The 20420-nt window shown below is 41.4% G+C and overlaps 1 protein-coding gene across 2 annotated transcripts in view; it reads right to left on the bottom strand.

Moving 5' to 3' along the window:
- Positions 1–3128: 3128 nt before the first annotated feature.
- The window catches only part of KAT14 (lysine acetyltransferase 14), a 34738-nt gene continuing 17446 nt past the window's right edge, over positions 3129–20420 (bottom strand). For both annotated transcript variants that reach the window (XM_063098381.1, XM_063098386.1), the window contains exons 7-10: positions 8652–8788; positions 7522–7697; positions 6025–6215; positions 3129–3867 (exon numbers count right to left, since the gene is read on the bottom strand). In XM_063098381.1, the coding sequence (XP_062954451.1) occupies positions 3694–3867; positions 6025–6215; positions 7522–7697; positions 8652–8788 (678 nt within the window). In that variant the 3' untranslated portion in view covers positions 3129–3693. The remainder of the gene's footprint in view (positions 3868–6024; positions 6216–7521; positions 7698–8651; positions 8789–20420) is intronic.

The raw sequence follows: 20420 nt of genomic DNA, 5'->3' as shown, positions 1-20420 counted from the left end.
CAGAGGTGGCCCAGCAGTGTGCCATTCTGGGGCTTAGTGAAGAAAATCACTTTTACATTAGTAGAAGAAAGATGAAATAATGCAATGTACTAAATACTGAATTTATATGCCATTTTCAGATAAAATTTCTTTAAATGTTTTGGTAAGGAACTTGATGTGGCTTTCATGAACATACTTTTTAAAATATCAGATATTGTGCTTGAAATGGTTACGTACAATTCCTGATCAAGAGCTTTTACTAATTCTCTCTTCTAGTTCTCGACTGTTACCAATGAGAAACGTTCACAAATGGTGGTATTTAATCATCCCTTTTTTTTAAACTTGAAAATTTGTTAAGAGTTGAAATTATATTGAGTCTAGCAGTCCATCTTTTCTCCCTCATCATGGACAAATGTGATGTTAATAATTGAGAAAATGTGAATGGAATTTGAATCTAAAAGAATTTTTTTCGAGTCACGTATCTCCAAGTGACAGGTTCTAAGCCGTAAAATGTGTGCCACAGCAGAGTGGTCTCCCTGCAGCCAGCTTGGAGGCCACGACAGCCACAACCAGACCAACGTATCTAATGTGTATTAGGCAGTGACCAGGGCCTCAGGAGCCATGCTGACCTTCCCAGTCCACGGCCACTGGCAGCACAGGAGCTCCTCAGCAGGCAGCCCCATCATTGCCTGGACTCAGACACTGTGGGCAGCACTCAGCAAGTGCTAGAAGCTGTGCACTGTATGCTGCGTGGGGACCACCATGTGAACTGCCAGACCCCACTCTGTGAGGGCCTGAAGCAACTGCATGCAGGGGCTGATGATTAGATCTCCAGGGATTTTGTGAGCCATTGTTAAAACCTAAACTATATAAATGTATAATAATACTAAAAATAAAGATAATAAAGCATGTCTTTCCAACTCAAAACTCACCACATGCTAATTATTTTACTACTTGTTACTATTATCTGTGCTCTCAAGGTTATTTCCATCTATTACATCTGTATGATGGAAATACTATGTAACAGTGGCTACTGAGCATGTCTTTCCAACTCCAGGTTCAGGGACATCACATTGGTAGCCCACCACTGTCTGCACCCACTGGGGACAAACACCTATGGGCTCCAGCTGCCGCAAGGGCTGAGGGGATTCACACCTCGTGGTGTACCTCCAACCCGTCCCTACTTGGAATCTTAAATTTTCAAAGTAAATTATGACTGCAAATCCACCAAAACATGGTAATTTGGGAATGTCCTTCCACATGTCAGCCCCCAACCCTGGCACCACTGTTAAGAGGACGAGCTAATGGTTTACTACAGTGCTAGCTCACGGGAAAGGCTGGAGAGGAAGGCAGGTCGAGACCAGCAGCTGCCCCACGTGTTGGGCTGCCAAGCACACCCTTAGGAAACAGCCCTGCCCCAACACCCAAGCAGGGACTGGGGTGGAGCAGGTAAAGTCAGCTCCCTCCAGGCCTCCTGCTAAAGAGACAAGGACAGGTCACCTCTCACCTTGTCCAGTCAGTCCCACCCATGAAGGATACCACAAGGATGCAGCAGAAACCGACAATGTGGGTCACTCCACAGGGCAGCCAATTGGGTTTCTGTGACAAATCAGTGGCAGGGGAATAAAGGGGCAGGAGACTACTCCAGGTGAACAGACTGCAGAGACAGGATAAGCAGTCCCTCAAGTGGATCCCGTTTGGCCACTTATCCAAATGCACCAACTATAAAAGGCATTTCTGAGATAATCTGAAAGGTGTGACTACAAATAACTATTAAATAATTCCAAAAATGTGTTCATTTTGTTAGAGGAGTGATAATAGACATTTCTTACATTGAGTAAATTTTTAGAAATACCGATCAAAAAAGTGGTAAAATTATATGATATCTGGGATTTACTGTAAAATGCTTTAGCAAAGAAACAAAATGATAAATGAAGCAAATGTGGCAAAATCTTGATAACTGTTGAATATGGGTGGTGTGGTTTTGTTGCATCAGTCTATGACTTTGTGTATGACTGAAGTTTTTCATAATTAAAAAATACAAAACAGGGCCAACCCCGTGGCGCACTCGGGAGAGTGCAGCGCTGGGAGCACTGTGACGCTCCCGCCGCGGGTTCGGATCCTATATAGGAATGGCCGGTGCACTCACTGGCTGAGTGCCGGTCACGAAAAAGACAAAATAAACAAATAAATAAATACAAAACAGAGTCAATTAAAGCAATCACAGCTTTCCCCAGCTCCTTAAAGTTATGGAGACAATCACTGAGCCACCCTTTGTGACAAGGACTTGATGTTCACATGTAATAGTCACAAGTTGGTTTCCAAGTATGGAAAATATTGCTTCCTCAATTTTAGTTCATGGGTTGCAGTCCATTTTGTCAACAAAAACTCTGTAGGAAACTCTTGGGAGGAAGGGAGGGAGGGAGGAAAAGAAAAAGGAAGAAATGAGACAGTGCCACTTCAAGTGCCTCACACAAATGAAATGGAGCCTACACTGTCCCTAGGTAACAGGACAACTTCCAGATGGTCTTAATGTTGAAGCCTGACACATTCACTCTTGAACAAAGGGATGCAAGCTGGCTGCATGTACAGCCTCTAGAACAGAGGTTCACAACTTGAGGTCCACAAATTCTTCATGCAAAATTTTAAACGTGCATGACAGTCTTCTAGAGTGTTCAACTTCTTTCAGATTTTCAAAGCGATCTATGTCCCCAAAAGTTAAGAGCCACTGCTCTCTTAATTAAAGAGAGCTTGAAAGCAAACTGACTAGATTGAAGCTCCAGCCGTGGGTTGTTACTAGGAAAGATTTTTATTTGAGAACATATGATACTTTTGGAAATGCTCATACTGGATCCAAAAAAACCTGACTGGCAGTCTATCTCTAACACCCACAAACACACCAAACAGCCTCGTCCTGCAGACAATACAAGCCATATCCACGGCCAGCTCTACCTGCACCCCCACACCTCCATTCCTGTGCACAGGTGTCCTGGCACGAGCAGGGCCAGGGAAGGCAATCTAGATGGCAGGCTTTTCAACTGCTGCAAACCCAAACCAACTTCACAGGCCACAGGGAGAATGAAATCTCTGTTCCCAGGCCAAAATCCCTGCAGGGAGATGCTAACAGGTATAACTGGTAAAGCAACATGTAGACACAAACATTTAGTTTATTTTTACTCACTGCAACCAAAGTCAGCAAGAGAGACAACAGAACTTCAGTGCCCTGGAAGTCCTCCTGGATTCAATAACACATCAATGGCTGGAACAGAGTTGGAATCCCTTTATGTAATCACATCATAACGCTCATCACCCCAGGACAGGATAGTGCCTCTTGGGCACTGTGTGAATCTTTAATAATAATCACATTTCTCACCCTTCAAATTAGGACAGACAGGTTCTCTCCCCCTAAGAATATCAATTTAGGTGCTCTTTTACAAACTGTCAGGTGGAAAGAGGACAGCAGCATCATTCAATTTTAGTTTACTGTGGAGTCCAAGATGCTGGCTGAAGGCCTCTCCAGAACGGACTGGAGAGGGACTCTGCTGAGGGTTGCTCTCTCCGCGTTTCACCGCCCACCGCTTTTCTCACCTCAGTTGAGAGGACGGAAAAGAACGTCTAATTGCAGAGAAGATGAGACCCCACCATGAAATGGTAACCGCCTGTAGAATCTCCATGAAGACCCATCTTTAACAGCGTACACGTGCTCCAAGAACATCAGCGCCGGAGCCTCAGAAAGAACGCATGTTTACATTCTGTACTCTCCAATGGGTAATATTTATCATAAAAATCTAAAACATATTCTTCAGTCTTGAATCCAAACTTCTGGTATAGCAGCATAGCGGGGTTGCTTGCTGAGACGTGAAGTGTTACATCCTTGCCCATGCAGGTCTGCCAAAAGAGTGGAAAAGTACAAGGTGAAAACGAAAAGGCCTGAGGGAAAATGAGGAGGTGAAGAAACTCTTTTAAGTGTAGGTAGTTAGTTACGGAAACCAGAGAAACCGAGGACTGAAGCTGAGACACTGCAACACCTAGCAACAGCACACACCAGACGACATTTTGCTGCTGATCAAAACAGTTTCAAGTTTAATGAAACTGATGGCATTCTGGGTGTTTTTTTTTTCTCCTTTTCTTTTAAGCAAAGGGCCAAGGAGGATATTCTACTGTCAATGTTACTATATCATTTATAATCTAACTACATTTAATATGTCAAACATATCAATACCCAACACTATGACAACCTTAAATAAACAGAAAACAAGACAAATTCTGCTTTTTAACTCTGTTATCTAGTACCCACACCCAAAACTTGTTAAAATTCCCTTCTCAGACCTGCTAGAAAAGATGCTATATTATATGCACAGATATTAAGAATTTAATTATAAAATCTGAGGACCTTATACAGACCTTCTGAATCCTGAAGTCCACCTTCTATCCTTCCAAAACTGACAGAATTAGCTTTTCAGGACTGAGATTTCTATATTTAGCATTGGTCAAATCTCAGAGAAAAAGACTATATTCTATCAACACAAGTCAAGTCCTTAGATTCTTTAATCAGCTACACAGAATCAGGTACACCAAAAATGATATGAATTAAGAACTTGTTTTTAATGAGGATAGCACTGAAATACTGAAGTTGATAGAGTCCTTGAGATGTATAACCCATGGTTCCCCGAAGCCTCTATTTAAGAATTCTCTGTTGAAGTGATCTAACAGGTACCTTCTTTTCTCTACTTAACTCACATTGTGTATCCAAAGGCATTTTTAGGACAGAAGAGCACTTCTAGTATACCAAGGACAAGAGTGTGTTGTGATTACATAAAGCAAATTTTGCGGGGTGATGTTACTGTTCTTTAGACCATGGCCATCACTGAGGGCCAAATGAGCACCAAGGCACCCAGACAAAGTATCCATCTACCCAGCATACTCGTACACTCAGCAAGGACTGACCCTGTGCCAGGCCTTATGTTAGGCACCAAGGACACACACACACACACTGCACATTAAAATATCATTCCTGTCCTGTCCTCAGGCTCTTACCACCAGCAACAGGAACAGCACTAAGTCCTGTAAGCACTTTGCTAGGATAAAAAGATGAACACAGAGTAGAGATTAATTCTGTGGATGGGGTAAGGCAGAGAAACAGGGATGTGGCAGAGAAACAGGGATGTGGCAGAAACAACCGAGCCAGTCTCAGGTGAAAACACCACCACAAGGAGGCACATGTGAGTGCCCAGTGAGTGATATGCACAGTCACTGCCTGAGGACAGAAGAAAGAAGTTTCTAGGAAGATGGTCCTCAAGGTTCCTGCCAATTCCCAGGGAATTCTTGAGCAAGTTCCATAAAACTGGAGAAAAAACATTTTATGATCTCTACCCTCTCTTTAAAAGGAATCTTGCCCTCATAAGGCACAATCCTCCATACCAAATGGTTTCTAAATAAAAACCTTTGCATTTTTTTGATGTTAGTATATAAATATGTGGTATATTTTCTTCAAAGAAGATATGGAAATATCAAAGGATGAATTATAACTCAATATTAGAATCAAGTCTTAGAAGGTTCATACCAGCTTAAACAGTGACAGTAAAATTAAGAACAATGAGGAATAATAGAATATGTACTACTTATTAATACAGTTGTGCTAAAATGTTTTCAAAAACTTAAGAAAAAATCATAGTTTTACTCCCACTTGTCAAAGGTGTGATGGTGATGACTCTAAGAGCAGTAGTAGTTACTAATATGAACAATACATGTGCTTCAAGGTCTCACTCTTGGTGTTTTCTCGTTTTATTTACCACACATGTTCACAAACTTGTTTCTTTGAAACCTGGGTCTGAACAATAACCTTATTTTAGAGGGTTGGAGATTTTTGTCTGTGTGCCTTAATAACCTCATGAATAGTGATTACTGGCTTTCTGTCACTTGGTTTCCAAGGCAGCCCGTTCCACTGGGCCATGCTGGGAAGGACTAGCTCGGTTTCATTCTTCCTCCCCGTCTTTCCGGGGAGCCCAGAGGCAAGATGGTAAATTGCAAATATAGACAATTTACCTGAATCAGATGATAGATCATAAAAGTTGCAATCCCGGCTCTTCTCCACTCAGGATGAACAAACAGAAATGAAATGTAGGCTTCGTTGTATTTCACATCAGGAACCATAAAGCCAAAAGCAATGATGACTTTTTTATAAAGGACAACAACACTGAAGTCTGGATACTGCAGGCACTCAGATAGGTCAATGCCTAAAGAAAAGAAACAATTAGAGATTCAAATCGTGTGCCTCTTGAAATTAATGAACACTAAACTGTTCAGTCTGTACTTACAGCTACACCTGTATTCTAAAAATAAAAGAAAAAATTGGAGGCAAAAATATTACCATAGATACCACACATTCAGATCATAATAAAAATGAATTTTAGGAAATACTGAAATTAACATAGTCTTTTTCTAAGTACATACATTAAAAGAAGAGAGGCAGGATAGGGCGGACAGTAGAGAGTACACAGGTTCAAACTGAACACACCTTGCTTTGAACTCGGTCTTCTCTACCATGTGTGGGCTTCAGTTTCTATAGCATGTAAGATGAGGAGCATACCGAGACCTCACAGAGTTGGGGTAAAAATCTCAGAAGTGTTCATGTCATACTCTGTACCTCATACATATACAATTTATAAGCTCTTTTGTATGAATGATACCTTTCACAAAGAAATAAAATAAGAAATGACTCCATGTATAATGCATGGAAGGCACCTGGCTTAACAGCAGGAAGTAGTAGATGCTCCCAGAATGTTACTTCTGACCCCAAAATCACTCTCAAAGGAATGAGTACAACTCTGCCACCACATGCACTATTACATGATTATCCGACAATAGGAGTGACGAGCTCTAATTTAATCAAATCTAACATCTGGAAGACATGTATTAGTTCTTTCCTTTAGGTTTCAAAGCAGCATGGTAAAGCAGGTCTACAAAAAGCATGTTTATATTTAGCAACTACAATGTGTTCCTTTAACTGATGGCTTTGGTCTTCAGACACAATTTTGTTAAGGCTGATAAAATGATAACTATTGGATTTATTCTTATTCTCAAAGTCTGTGATCAAGGTGTTTGGCTTTTTAAAAACACCTTCTGGCTGTACTAACACTGTCTAAGGAACAGCTAAATAAACAAAGCATAAAGAATTATTATGCTAAAAATAAAAGTGTCCAAAAACAAACCCAATCTACCAGTCTGTGTATCTTTAATAGACATTACCTGGTATCTAAACATATGTAGAAGCAAAACAGGATGAATCTTTTATTCTGGACGCAGACACAAACAGGGAAGAGAAACAAACAAAAATATTGTTTATTACATTAATTGCTGGCTGCTTCTTAATCTTAGGAAAGCAAGAGATATTTATATTTTAATATTTCTATGTTAGTAGAGGCAAACCGGATGATATCGTATGAGTAAAGGTCTTTGGGTCACGTGACACACTAATTTTAAAAATTACTATAGTGAACTATACAGAAAATTGATCTGCCTGGTTTGGGAGGGGAAACATACCAGGCCAGAAAAACTCCTGACATATAGAGTTGATCGTTGGGATGTGATTTGGCCGGACGTAGCAGTAATCAAGAGGCGCATCAGGCTCGGGGGTCCAGTGAGGGTCACTCCTATGCAGGTGGGAACGAATCTGGGACAGGAGCTGTAGCTTGGGTGGCTTTGTTTCATAATCACGCCTCCAGTACCACAGAAAATTAAAAAAATGAAAGTCAAGAAATATACCCAGTACTATTCCTAGCTATTTGACTCACATACACTCTTTGATCTGAAAGTTTAAACTAATTCGCACTTATTTGTATGGTAGCTAGCTTGACTACAGATATACTACTTTACTGGTCTGAAATCTAAAATTCACTCTATTAACATTCATCAAGCCAAACCCATGTACCCACCAGGGACTGTACTAGGAGCTGGTGAGCTTAATGAACAAAGTGGTAGGGCAACAGAGACGGTATCTGGGTACACCCCAAGGAGTCCTCGGACACAGGGATGCATCTCCAGTGCTACTAGAGGCCTGAGGAAGGAACGTCCAACTTTGCTGGGCAGCTGGGGAACACCCGAGACAATATGAGATCACAGCAGGCTCACATACAGCCTTTCAATATGTTTGCCCAGGAATGCAGTGCTGGGTGAGGAGGGTCAGGCAGACTGTGGCACAACGAAGACAGTGTGTTCTCTCAATCACAGTGCTACATGCTGCTAGGGGCCTCTCTAGCAAGCTCAGCTTCCATTGCACTGCCTGGACAAGGAGACTCATTATTAGAAACTGTCCCAACACCCAGTCCAGATATAGGCTTGATTGAGGTGTTTTCCCCACTTTTTCATTTCACAGATTAGTAAATACATAAAACTATAATATTTAAAATAAAACAATGATTATGATAACCACAAAGAAATCTAAGTTAACTTAGCCCTGCTTTTTTGTTTCTTTCAAAGGACCATCTTTTCTGCAAAAAAGTATAGCTGAAACAAGCAAAGAATGAAATTGGACATGCAGCCCAGAACTCAGTCCTTGCCAATGCCTGCTCACAGTTTTTGGTCTTTATTATCTCCAATAGGAGAGTGGGGTGCAGAAACCACAAACATCATCCCTCCTGACATACTTGACATCACACCTCTTCTCCAAGTACCTGATATAAGGTTTCAAGATCCGAGAAGTATAAGGGCTGACAATACTTTGGTCCACAGCCATATCTTCTGATCCTACCAAACGATACAGAAACTTGGTGGTCTGGTGCCGAAATCCTTTCCTAGATGGCAAGGCAGTCTGTGAGAAAGAAACATTGATTATATAAAAATAAAATTACTCAGAGGATTGGTTAATTTACAATATATGTACTTATGATATTTTTGTATCAGAAGGTAGGTTTTGCCCCTTTACCTCAAACTAGACATGAAAAACTAACCCCAGCTGTAATAGTTTAAAATCAAAATAATTCTTAAAATGTTTATTTAAAGCTACTTAAAGTTATTTAAAGCCTTCCAAGGCTTTAAGTGAGTGAAATGCAGGACCAAACACTGGATTTACAGCTTCTCTAGGCTTCATTTTGTCTGTATCATGCCTTCAACCCATTCACCAAATATTAACCAGCTCCAGTATCAAGTAGGTAACATATACATAGGTCACATTATATGTCCACCCTGTTATCCAAGGAGCCATGGAGGCCTGTTATTACTGTGCCTGTATATGGATTTTTTTTTTTCTTTTTCTTTTTTTTTTTTTTTTACATTCTATGATGTTGTTCAAGAGCAGTTGGAAGGGAGGGGGAGAGGGGAAATGGGGAAGGAAATGGGATGGAAGAAGGGAGGAGGAGGAGCGGCAGGACTGAGGTCTGTGGCACTCCTCTCATTCCCACAGGGAGAGCAGGGGGCTTCCAGCAGGGGCTTAGTCATTGCCAGGCTGGGTGCAAATGTCAGGGGGGTATGGCAAAAGCCCTCACCCCCCACCACCCAGCTTGGGAACCCAGGGCCCTTATTGCTGGAGCTTGGTGGCCATCACTGGGCTGACTGTGTGTGCTGGGGGGGCATGGCCAAGGCCCTTGGCCCCCTACTGCCCCAGCTGGGGAGAGCCTGGGGTGCTTCCTGTGTATATGGATTTTTGAAATGTCTCTTTTCCAATGAGTAAATTTGACAAAATGGAAGTGATGTAGATTATCATCCCTAAAACAAGTCTCAACAGCAGAGAGCCTCTACCAGAGGTTCAAGGAGGATGTGGCCTTGTCCTTAGGTGGGTATCCTAACAGAACTGGTGAATTTCATACATTTTCTTTTGAACTCCAAGAGCTAGACTGGAGATGTGCTGTTGTTCTTCAATGACTTGCTGCTCCAGGGCCCTCAGTCGTGTAGTAACAGAACATGTACAATTAGGGTTTTATAGCAAAGAGCTCAGATGGAAGATTAAAAGGCACATTTATAAAGTGGTTTGCCAAGGGCTGGATGAAGTTTAGAAACCTGAGTTGTTTTTGTAGAATTAGGTTGCTCTTATCCTAGAAAATAACTTTGTTGAAAGAAGAGAAAGATTCCTTCCTTTATAAACTGGACACCAAACTTGTCAAAGGCCAACTTTGAAATTCTTCCAAGGCTGAAAGTAAGTTTCAAAGTAAAATTCAGAGCTGTGGTAAACAGTTTCCAAATACGGCCCCTAACAACTCCTCCCGTCCCTGTAGGTATAAGTGGCTCCTCCTTTCAAAAGGCAGAGCTAATTTCCCCTCCCCTTGAATCTGAGTGGGCCTTGTGAGTAGCTTTGACCAATCAGAAAGTGGCAAAAGTAACGTTCTGGGACTTCCATGCCCCAGTCTTAAGAGATGACTGGTAGCTTCCACTTTCTCCTGGTGGAGTCCAGCTGCCATGCTGTCCCAACTAGACCAGTAAAATGGAGACGGGCCCTGGAGGATAAGAGGCTATACTGGTCATTGCAGTCCCAACCCAGTACCCAGGGGAATGAAGCCACATGAGTGACTCCAGCCTTCAGCACATGGAGTACAAGAACAACCCAGTTGAGCCCAGTCAATCCACAGAATCAGAAGAAATATTAAAGTTATTGCTTGCTGTAAACCACCAAGTTTTGATGGTTTGTAACACAGCAATGGATAACTGAAACACTGCCACTGAACTACTAGCCCACACAATATTCTTAGTAGCTGGTTAATGTCTTCAGGTGAGTTCTGTGGAAGTCCAGTGATGTTACACAGACTCCCAACTTCTTTCCATTTTCACTGCTTTCACCTCATTTCTGCCTGGACCTCTACTACCCCTGCCTCCTATTGGTCTCTTGGCTGCCACTCTTACCCCATATCATCCACTCTCCATACAGAAGCCAGATTCTTCTTTTAAAAACATAAATTCACTTCCGTTGATCAAAATTCATAAGTGGCTTTCCACTGTATGATCAGGATATAATTCAAATTCCTCATCTGTGAGCTGTAGGATCCTGCAGGATCTGGCCTGTTACCCTGGTGGCCTTATCTCCCACCCCACCCCGTTCCTCCACCATCACTATGTTCCACCCACATACACCAACCTTACCCCTGCCATAGGGCCTGAGCCTGGGCCTTGGACACCGAACCTTCTTCAGTCTGAACCTTCTTCGGTCTTGTTCCTCCATGTGACTCACAACGTAGTTCAAGTTTTACCTTCACAGACAGGCCTTCTTTAACTCCCCGCCCTCTACTTCTGCACTACACCACAGCACTCACCTTGGATGAAGTGACTGGGTTTGCTTACTGTCAACTCCCTGCTCAAGGATGTCAGATCCATAGGGCAGGGACCTTCTCTGTCTTAATCCACTGTAGTATCTCCAGCTAGAATAGTGCTGGCACATATTAAGCACTCAACTTATGTTTGCTGAATGACATAGTGGTGGGGAAAAAGAATCCCAAAGTTAACTGTGGAAAATGTAAATGAGTTTCTTCAAACTTTTAGGTCCAAACAAAATGGTGAGCTAGGTGGGCTGCTGGTCCCTTCCCAAACCCAACCTGGGAGAAAGCCCAGGGAGGTGACACAGATGGGGGTAGGGGGCTGCCTGGTTATGCCACCTCCTCTCCCAAGCACTTCTCTAGGTGATCACTGCCCATCAACTTTGCTGGTCAAGTGTCAGCTGGAGGGTAATGTCAGAACAGTGCTGTGGAGGGCTGACACCATCTGGACAGCCCCTGCACATTCCGTAATCCCAGCCAGTCACAGCAAAAGAAGGTAAAAAGCAGCACCCAACCCAGAGGTCCTGGGAGGTCCCATGAGAGGTGAGGTTGCGTGATTGCGGAAAAGCATGAGGATGAGAAGGGGTTAGCCCAGAACCTCCCATTTGACTGAACTTGCTGAGAGGGTCACAAGCAAGAACAAGGCCTTTCCTCTCCCCACAGGTCCATGCTACCAGCAAAAATAGGTGAAAAGACTAAGTGAATATGAGCTCACAGGGAAAAGAAATCAAGACATGAAAATAAGGAGTACAAGAAAACAAAAGAAGGATAACAAACTAAACTATACTGGAAAAGGCAGAACGAATTTACCAAACAGACAAGAATTTTTAAAAAGCACAATAAACAGTCATCAGGGAAATGCAAATCAAAACTACAATGAGATGCCACTTCACATCCACTATGATCGCTGTAATCAAAAAGACAGATAATAACAAGTACTAGGTAAGGATGTGTGGAGAAATCGGGACCTTCACACACTGCTAGTGGGAATGTAAAATGGTACAGCCACTTTGGAAGACAGTCTGGAAGTACTTTAAAAAGTTAAACATAGAGTTTTACCCTTTGACCCAGCTATTCTACTACTAGATATATACCCAGAGAAATGAAAACATACATCCAGACAAAAACTTGTACACAAATGTTCATAGCAGCATTATTCATAATCGTCAAAAGGTAGAAACAACCCAAGTATCCATCAACTGAAGAATGGATAAACAAAATGTGATATATCCATATAACAGATTATTAAGCCATAAAAAGAAATGAAGTACTAATGGGCCGGCCCGTGGCTCACTCGGGAGAGTGCGGTGCTGATAACACCAAGGCCACGGGTTCGGATCCTATATAGGGATGGCCGGTTCGCTCACTGGCTGAGCGTGGTGCTCACAACACCAAGTCAAGGGTTAAGATCCCCTTACCGGTCATATTTAAAAAAAAAAAAAAAAGAAAAAGAAATGAAGTACTAATATATGCTACACACATGGACAAATCTTGAAAACATCATGCTAAGTGAAAGAAGGTAGTCACAAAAGGCCACATATGATTCCATTTATGTGAAATGTCCAGAATAGGTAAATGTATAGAAGGATAAAGTAGATTAATGGGGGTGGGGAGTGGGTAGGGGTAGAGTTTGGGCATTAACAGCTAAAGGGCTCAGGGTTTCTTTCTGGAGTTATGAAATGTTCTAAACTTGATCATAGCTCAACTCTATGAATTATATAGAAACCACCGAATTCAAACGGGTGAATTATACGATACATGAATTGTATCCAAAAAAAGTTGTTACAAAAGAAAAAACATAATAAATAGGCTACAATGTAACAGAGAAGCCTGGAAATAGGAATACGCAGTTATGAAACATCTGTATTAATTACCAGATATTAAATACACGATCACTGAAATAAAGTACTAAATGAATTATGTTAGAAACAGATCAGGGATTTCTTCAAAAAAGCAAAGGAAGAAATAAAGAAGTAATAATTGTGTCAACGTCCATATTAAGAGTCCAGCAGAGGAGGAAAAAAAATAAAGGAGGAAAATATTTTTAAAAGCAATGATAAGGAACTTCCCAAATTAAAGAGGCATGTGAGAGGACTTCTGGTTTCCAGTCTGCAGTGCAAGGAGCTTAGAAGTCATCACTCCATCCTAACAAGCAAAAGCTGAACAAACTGAAAAATCAACAACTCTTACAGAGAAGTGAGGTGAAAGGGCAAACAGTTGCCCCCCAAACTGAAGAGACACAGAGAATCACAACATACTGGAGCAGAAACCTCTGTGGGAACCAGTACTGGGGTAGAAAAACCTGAACGATAATTAAAGACTGGAAGCTCAGTGTGGACTAGTCAGAGATTAAAAACTCCAAGGGCCCAGCCTCAGAGGGACCCCACACTTCTGTAAGTTTACCTCCAAGAACTGGACCAGGTTCTCATAGTAAAGATTAAAAAAAATCCCCTTATGATTCCAGAAGGAGGGGAAAAGGAACCATTTGGAAATACAACACAGCCTTCTGTTCTCAACAACACCTACCCTCAGGAGAAACTATTCTACCAGAGCCTAACCTACTGGGGTTTTATCAGAGCCTAACTGACATGGAGGAAGGGAAATACCCAATTCCAGTCCCCTTAAGCCATCCTGTCCCATCTAACTGGGGAGACAAACTGACAGGCACTTGTGAAGTTCACAGCTCAGATGCATAGGCACACCAAAAGGCTGAGACCTATTCACAGGAAAACAGAGGGCTTCCACTCCCCCACAACTCACTGCTGCATTCCCAAAGGCCTCTTACTCAGTAAATCAGGTTTGGCTTTCAACAAAAAATTACAAGTCATACTAAAAGCAAAAAACAATTTGAAGAAACAGAACAAACATCAGAACAAGACTCAGATATGGCAGGGGTGTTGGGATTAATGGATTGGGAATTTAAAGCAACTATGATTAATATGTTAAGAGCTCTAAATGGACAAAAGATACGACATGCAAGAACAAATGAATAATTTAAACAAAGAGATGGAAATTTTAAGAAAGAATCAAAAAGAAATGCTAAGAGATCAAAAACACAGCAAGAGAAATGAAGAATGCCCTTGACGGGCTCAAAGTAGACTAATCACAGCTGAGGAAAGACTCTCTAAGCATGAGGATATGCAATAAAAACTTCTAAAACTGAAAGGCAAAGAGAAAAAAGACAAAAAAAAAAACCCCAGAATGGAACAGAATATCCAAGAACTGCAGGATGACTACAAATAGCATAAAAATTGCATAAAGGAAATAACAGAAGGAGAGTGAAAGAAACAGAAGAAATATAAGAAGCAATAATGAAGAATTTCCCCAAATTAATATCAGACACCAAACCAAAGATCCAGGAAGCTCAGAGAAGACGAAGCAGAATAAATCCTGAGAGGTATATAAGACCTCTGATTGAAAGAACAGAGTTGTCAAGCAAAATAAATAAGAGCAAGAGCACTTAAAATGCACGTATGTTACTAAAGATCAAAACTAAAGAGAAAAGTTTGAAAACTTCCAAGAGATGGGAGAATAAAAAAGGAGGACACCTACAAATAGACAAGAATAAGATTGATATTGGGGCTCTGAGGAGTAACACTATATATAAGATGATAATGGAGTTGTAATTTCAAAATATCAAAGAAAAAAATTACAATTTTATATGCATACTATTATTTAAATGCAAGTGTGAAATGAAGACATTCTTAGGCATACATGTTTTCAAAACCTCAAAAAGGCCATATTTTAAAGGCAGAGAAAATAGTCCAGCAAGAAATAAACCTAGGAAGAAACAATGGGAAGTAAGAGTAACAATTTAGTAACGTTTACTGTCATTTAAATGACAGCAACCCAGAAGCAAAAAGACAAATAAGAGTATACAAGAGTACTTTTTTGGTTGGGGGAATGACCACACAATAATATGTAAAAATTAACAGAGAAAAATAAATGTCTTAATTTAGGACTGATAAAAAGAATAAAAATAGAATGTATAACTTTCCTTCTGGTAAAGAATCAACATCATATAAGACTATTTTCTGTGACTACAAAACAATTTGATTAGAAATCAAATCAGTTATTAAATGAAATTTCACATAAGGCATACCTTGGTTTATCGTGCTTCGCTTTATTGCACTTTGCACAAGTTGAAAATTTGTGGCAACCCTGCGTGGAGCAAGTCTGTCTATCAGCCCCACTTTTCCAACAGCATGTGCTCAATTTGTGTCTCTGTGTCACATTTTGGTAATTCTCATACTACTTCAAACTTTTCTATTATTATAGCTGCTGTGCTCTGTGATCAGTGATCTTTGATATCCCTATGGTAATTGTTTTGGAGCGCCACAAACAGCACCAATATAAGACTGCAAACTTAAACATTATGTGTGTTCTGACTGCTCCACCAATCGGCCATTCCATCTCTCTCCCTTCTCTTTAGGCCTGCCTATTCCCTGAGACACGACAGTATTGAAATTTGGTCAGTTAATAACCCTGCAATGGCCTCTAAGTGTTCAAGTGAAAGGAAGAGTCACACACCCACTTTAAATCAAAAGCTAGAAATGATTAAGCTTAGTGAGGAAGGAATATCGAAAGCTGAGATAGGTCGAAAACTAGGCCTCCTGCACCAAACAGCCAAGTTGTGAATGCAAAAGAGAAGTTCTTGAAGGAAATTAAAAGTGTCTCCATAACAGCAACATGCAAGGTGAAGCTTGTGCAAGGTGAAGCAGCAAGTGCTGACGTAGAAGCTGCAGCAAGTTATCCAGAAGATCTGGCTAAGATAGTGGATGAAGGTAGCTATGCTCAACAGATTTTCAATGTAGGTACAACAGCCTTCTATTGGAAGAAGATGCCATCCAGGACTTTCACAGCTAGAGAGAAGCCAGTTCCTGGCTTCAAAGCTTCAAAGAACAGGCTAACTGCAGGGGCTAATGCTGCTGGTGACTTTAAGTTGAAGCCAATGCTCATTTACCATTTCAGAATCATAGGGACCTTAAGAATTATGCTAAATCTGCTCTGCCTGTACTCTACAAATGGAACAACAAAGCCTAGATGACAGCACATCTGTCTACAGCATGGTTTACTAAATATTTTAAGCCCACTGTTGAGATCTACTGCTCAGAAAAAAAGATTCCTTTAAAAATACTACTACTCATTGACAATGCATCTCGTCACCTAAGAGCTCTTATGGAGATGTACAAGATTAATGTTGTTTTCATGCCTGTTAACACAACATCCACTCTGTAGCCCATGAATCAAGAAGCAATTTCAACAAGTCTTGTTATTTGAGAAATACATTTTCTAAGGCTATAGCTGCGCTACATAGTGACTCCTCTGATGGATCTGGGCAAAGTAAATTGAATACATTCTGGAAAGGATTCACCATTCTAGATGCCATTAAGAACAATTGCAATTCATGGGAGGAGGTCAAAATATCAACATTAACAGGAGTTTGGAAGAAGTTGATTCCAACCCTCATGGATGACTTTGAGGGGGCCGAGACTTCAGTAGAGGAAGTCACTGCAGATGTAGTGGAAAAAGCAAGAGAACCAGAATTAGAAGTGGAGCCTGAAGATGTGACTGAATTGCTGCAATATCATGATAAAACTTTAATGGATGAGTTGCTTCTTATGGATGAGCAAAGAAAGTGGTTTCTTTTCATTTTTCTTTTGTTTTTGGCCAATGGCTGGTAGGAGGATCCACACCCTTGCCCTTGGTGTTATCAGCACCTTGCTCTAACCAAGTGAGCTAACCGACCAGCCCACAGTAGTTTCCTGAGATGGAATCTACTCCTGGTGAAGATACTGTGAACATTGTTGAAACGACAGGAAAAGATTTGGAATATCACATAAACTGAGTTGATAAAGTAGTGACAGTATTAGTGAGGACTGTCTCCAAGTTTGAAAGACTTTTTACTGTGGGCAAAATGCTACCAAACAGCATCGCATGCAAAGAAATCTTTCATGAAAGGAACAGTCAACTGATGCAGCAAACTTTATTACTGACTTATTTTAACACATTGCCACTGCCGCCACAGCCATCAGCAACCACCTCCCTGATCAGTTAGCAGCCACCAACATGGAGGCAAGGCCCTCCACCAACAAAAAGATTATGACTCGCTGAATGCCCAGATGACCGTGAGCAATTTTTAGCAATAAAATCTTTTTAAATTAAGGTACGTACCTTTTTTTTTTTTTTAGACACAATGCCACTGCATAGTTAATATACTACAGTACAGTGTAAACATAACTTTAACATGTACTGGGAAACCAAGAAGTTCGTGTGACTGGCTTTATCATGATATTCGCTTTATTGAGGTGATCTGGAACCAAACCCACAGTATCTCCAAAGTATGCCTGCATCTGAAGACTGAAGAAACAGCACTAAATAACTCCTGGCTAAAGAGAAAATAATGAGAAAAATTTCAAAATGCTAATTACTAACTGGTAATAAAACCACATCATTTTAAATCGCTGGTGACTGTGAACAGCACAAGAAGAAAGACCTAAAGGAAGTGTCATTGGGGGGCCTCAACAGAGGGCTCACCTAGATAATGTGGCTGTGTATAGAATTTCAAGTTTACCTCATTTTCCCTCAGAATTTGAAAGCACCGTTCCCCTGTCTACTTGCTTCCAGTCAAGGCCTTTTCACTACGTAGGTCTCACCACACATACTGAATACATGGGGTTTTTACTGCCCAGGCAGCTCTCCTCAGGAAGCCATTAAGGATGTGTGCTCCACTAGAACAAGGAAGCAAACCTACAAAAAGTTAAAGACAGGCCACAGGAAACAGGAGATCAAATACAGAAGAGGGGCAAATGAATCTCTACAGAGGGGAGATCCCAAGACCACTGCTAAGTGTCACACACAAAGCCCAGCCAGCATGGAATGGACAACTGTGACTCAGAAGCAGACATATTGAGGCTATCACCACAAAGTCCCTGCTGCCACCAGCCATCTTTTAAACCTAAGGAGCCGTGGCCTAGCATCACATCTGTGCTCAGCTTGTCTTAACCACGCACTGGTGAGCCTTCCATACACCCTCCACGCCTGCTTCCCTGCATCGCATGAGGACACTCACTCCACAAACAACTGCTTTGACCTCCTGCAAGCTGGAGGGAAGCCATGTGAGCTCTGTCTGGAAATACGGAAGATCACATTCCCTCTGCCCACACTTCTGCCACATTCTCTGGAACACACCACAGGCCTGCCTGATGCTCAGACTGTGGTGAGCCTCATGTTCCCCAGGACTCCCTCATGACCTTGACCACCAACTTCCCCAGGAGAAGTTCATGGAAGCTGCAGACAGACATGACTGTATCAGTTTTCCAGGGCTGCCAGAACAAAGTACCACAAACTGGGTGGCTTAAAACAACAGAAATTCATTGTCTCAGCTCTAGAGGCTAGAAGTCAGAAATCAGTTCTGGGCAGGGCTACACCCTCTCTGTACACACTAGGGGAGAATCTGTCCCATGCCTTTCTCTTAGCTTCTGGTGTTGTCCTCAATCCTTGATGTCCTTTGGCTTGTAGACAAGCCCCAGTGTGTCTTCTCTTCTTTTACAAATATGTGTGTGTGTGTGTGTGTGTGTGTGTATTTTTTTTTTCCTTCTCATCTCCTCTTATAAAGACATCAGTCATATCAGATTAAGGGCCTACCCTACTACAGTACAACATCATCTTAACTAATTATATCTGCAAAGTCCCAATTTCCAAATAAGGTCACATTCAATGGAACCAGGGGTTGGGACTTCAACACATCCTTTTGGGACTTCAACACATCCTTTTGGGGGATACAATTCAATCCACAACAATGTCCCTGAAAGACTGGGAACCTTCATCTCAATAGTGGCAAACTGGAAACTATTAATGACAATTTCCTTACACAGCTAGATTTATGTTTGCCACTCAGTTTTTTTGTTTGTTAAACTAAAAGTATATTGTTTAGGGATAAGCATTAAAAAAGCAGAGAAAAGGTTAACACTAAAAGTCAAAGAGTGGCTCACTTTCAGAGGAGTTGGAAATACACACAAGGACTTCTGAGGTGTTTGTAACACCATATTTCTTAACTTAGGAAAGAGATACATTGGCATTTATTATATTAATCTTTAAACTGTACCCATACGTTCAATGCCTTCTTCTACCTGTATGACACATTTCACAATTTAAAACATTAAGTACAGACATTAAACAGACCAACTCACAAGAACACAGAACAGGTGAATAGATGACTGTAGCAAAACCATATGTATAAGTGGCAAATGACTTAGACCAAAGAAAGCCAACACCTAAGCTGGTGGTGAAAGCAGGCCAGGAGCAGGGTGATTTACAAAACACAGCCTCAGGAAAGCACAGCAGCAGAAGGCATCAGGTGCTGCTAAAGTCAAAGAGTGGGCGGTAGACCATGCATGAGAGGCTCTTTATTTAAGAGGTTAAAGCCTCCAATTACATCCCTATTGCCCACTTCCAGCAAATGATCTTTCCCTCCATGGACAGAAGACTAGAATCTCTGGAGAAGCTCAAGAAGCAGATTCTGAACCCAGGAAGCCGAGGATGGGACGACTGTTGTGAAGATGGGGAAATTCAGTAGAAATGCATCTACTGAATGGTAGGCTCTGACTCCTCCCCACCTGGTTCCTAGAATGCAGACAGGCAGGTTAATACTTTCCAGGAAAAGAAAGTTGAAAATGAGAAAAAAAGAAAACGAAGAGGATCCATCTAGAGTAGGGATCTTTGCAAACTTTAGCCAAATCCAGCTCATTGCCTGTTTTAGTAAATAAAGTTTTACTGGAACACAGCCACACTCATTCATTATGGCTGGTTTTCCACCAAAACAGCAGAGCTGAGTAGCTGTGACTGAGACTGTGTGGCTTGCAAAGCCTATGTATGATATTTACTATCTAGCCCTTTACAGAAAAAGTTTGCCAACCCCTGGTCTACCGGGTCAAATATCCAAACAGGGGAGTTCTAAAGAGAGAACAGAGAAAATAGAAAACAGGAAATCAAGAAGACTTTTCAGAGCTCAGAAAGAAGAGTTTCAAATTGAAAGGGCCCACACACCAAATGCCCAGCACAACAAAAGAAAGAAGCCTCACACTGAATAAATAAATATCAGAACACTGGCAATAAAGAGAAGATCCCACTAGCTTTCAGAGAAGAAAAAGATAATAAAATGTGCAAGGACTCCAAACAGGCAATTCATAATGGAGAAACGAC

The sequence above is a fragment of the Cynocephalus volans genome, chromosome 1 (assembly GCF_027409185.1).
Source record: "Cynocephalus volans isolate mCynVol1 chromosome 1, mCynVol1.pri, whole genome shotgun sequence".
NCBI lineage: Eukaryota > Metazoa > Chordata > Mammalia > Dermoptera > Cynocephalidae > Cynocephalus > Cynocephalus volans.
This window is presented reverse-complemented; position numbering and strand designations above follow the sequence as displayed.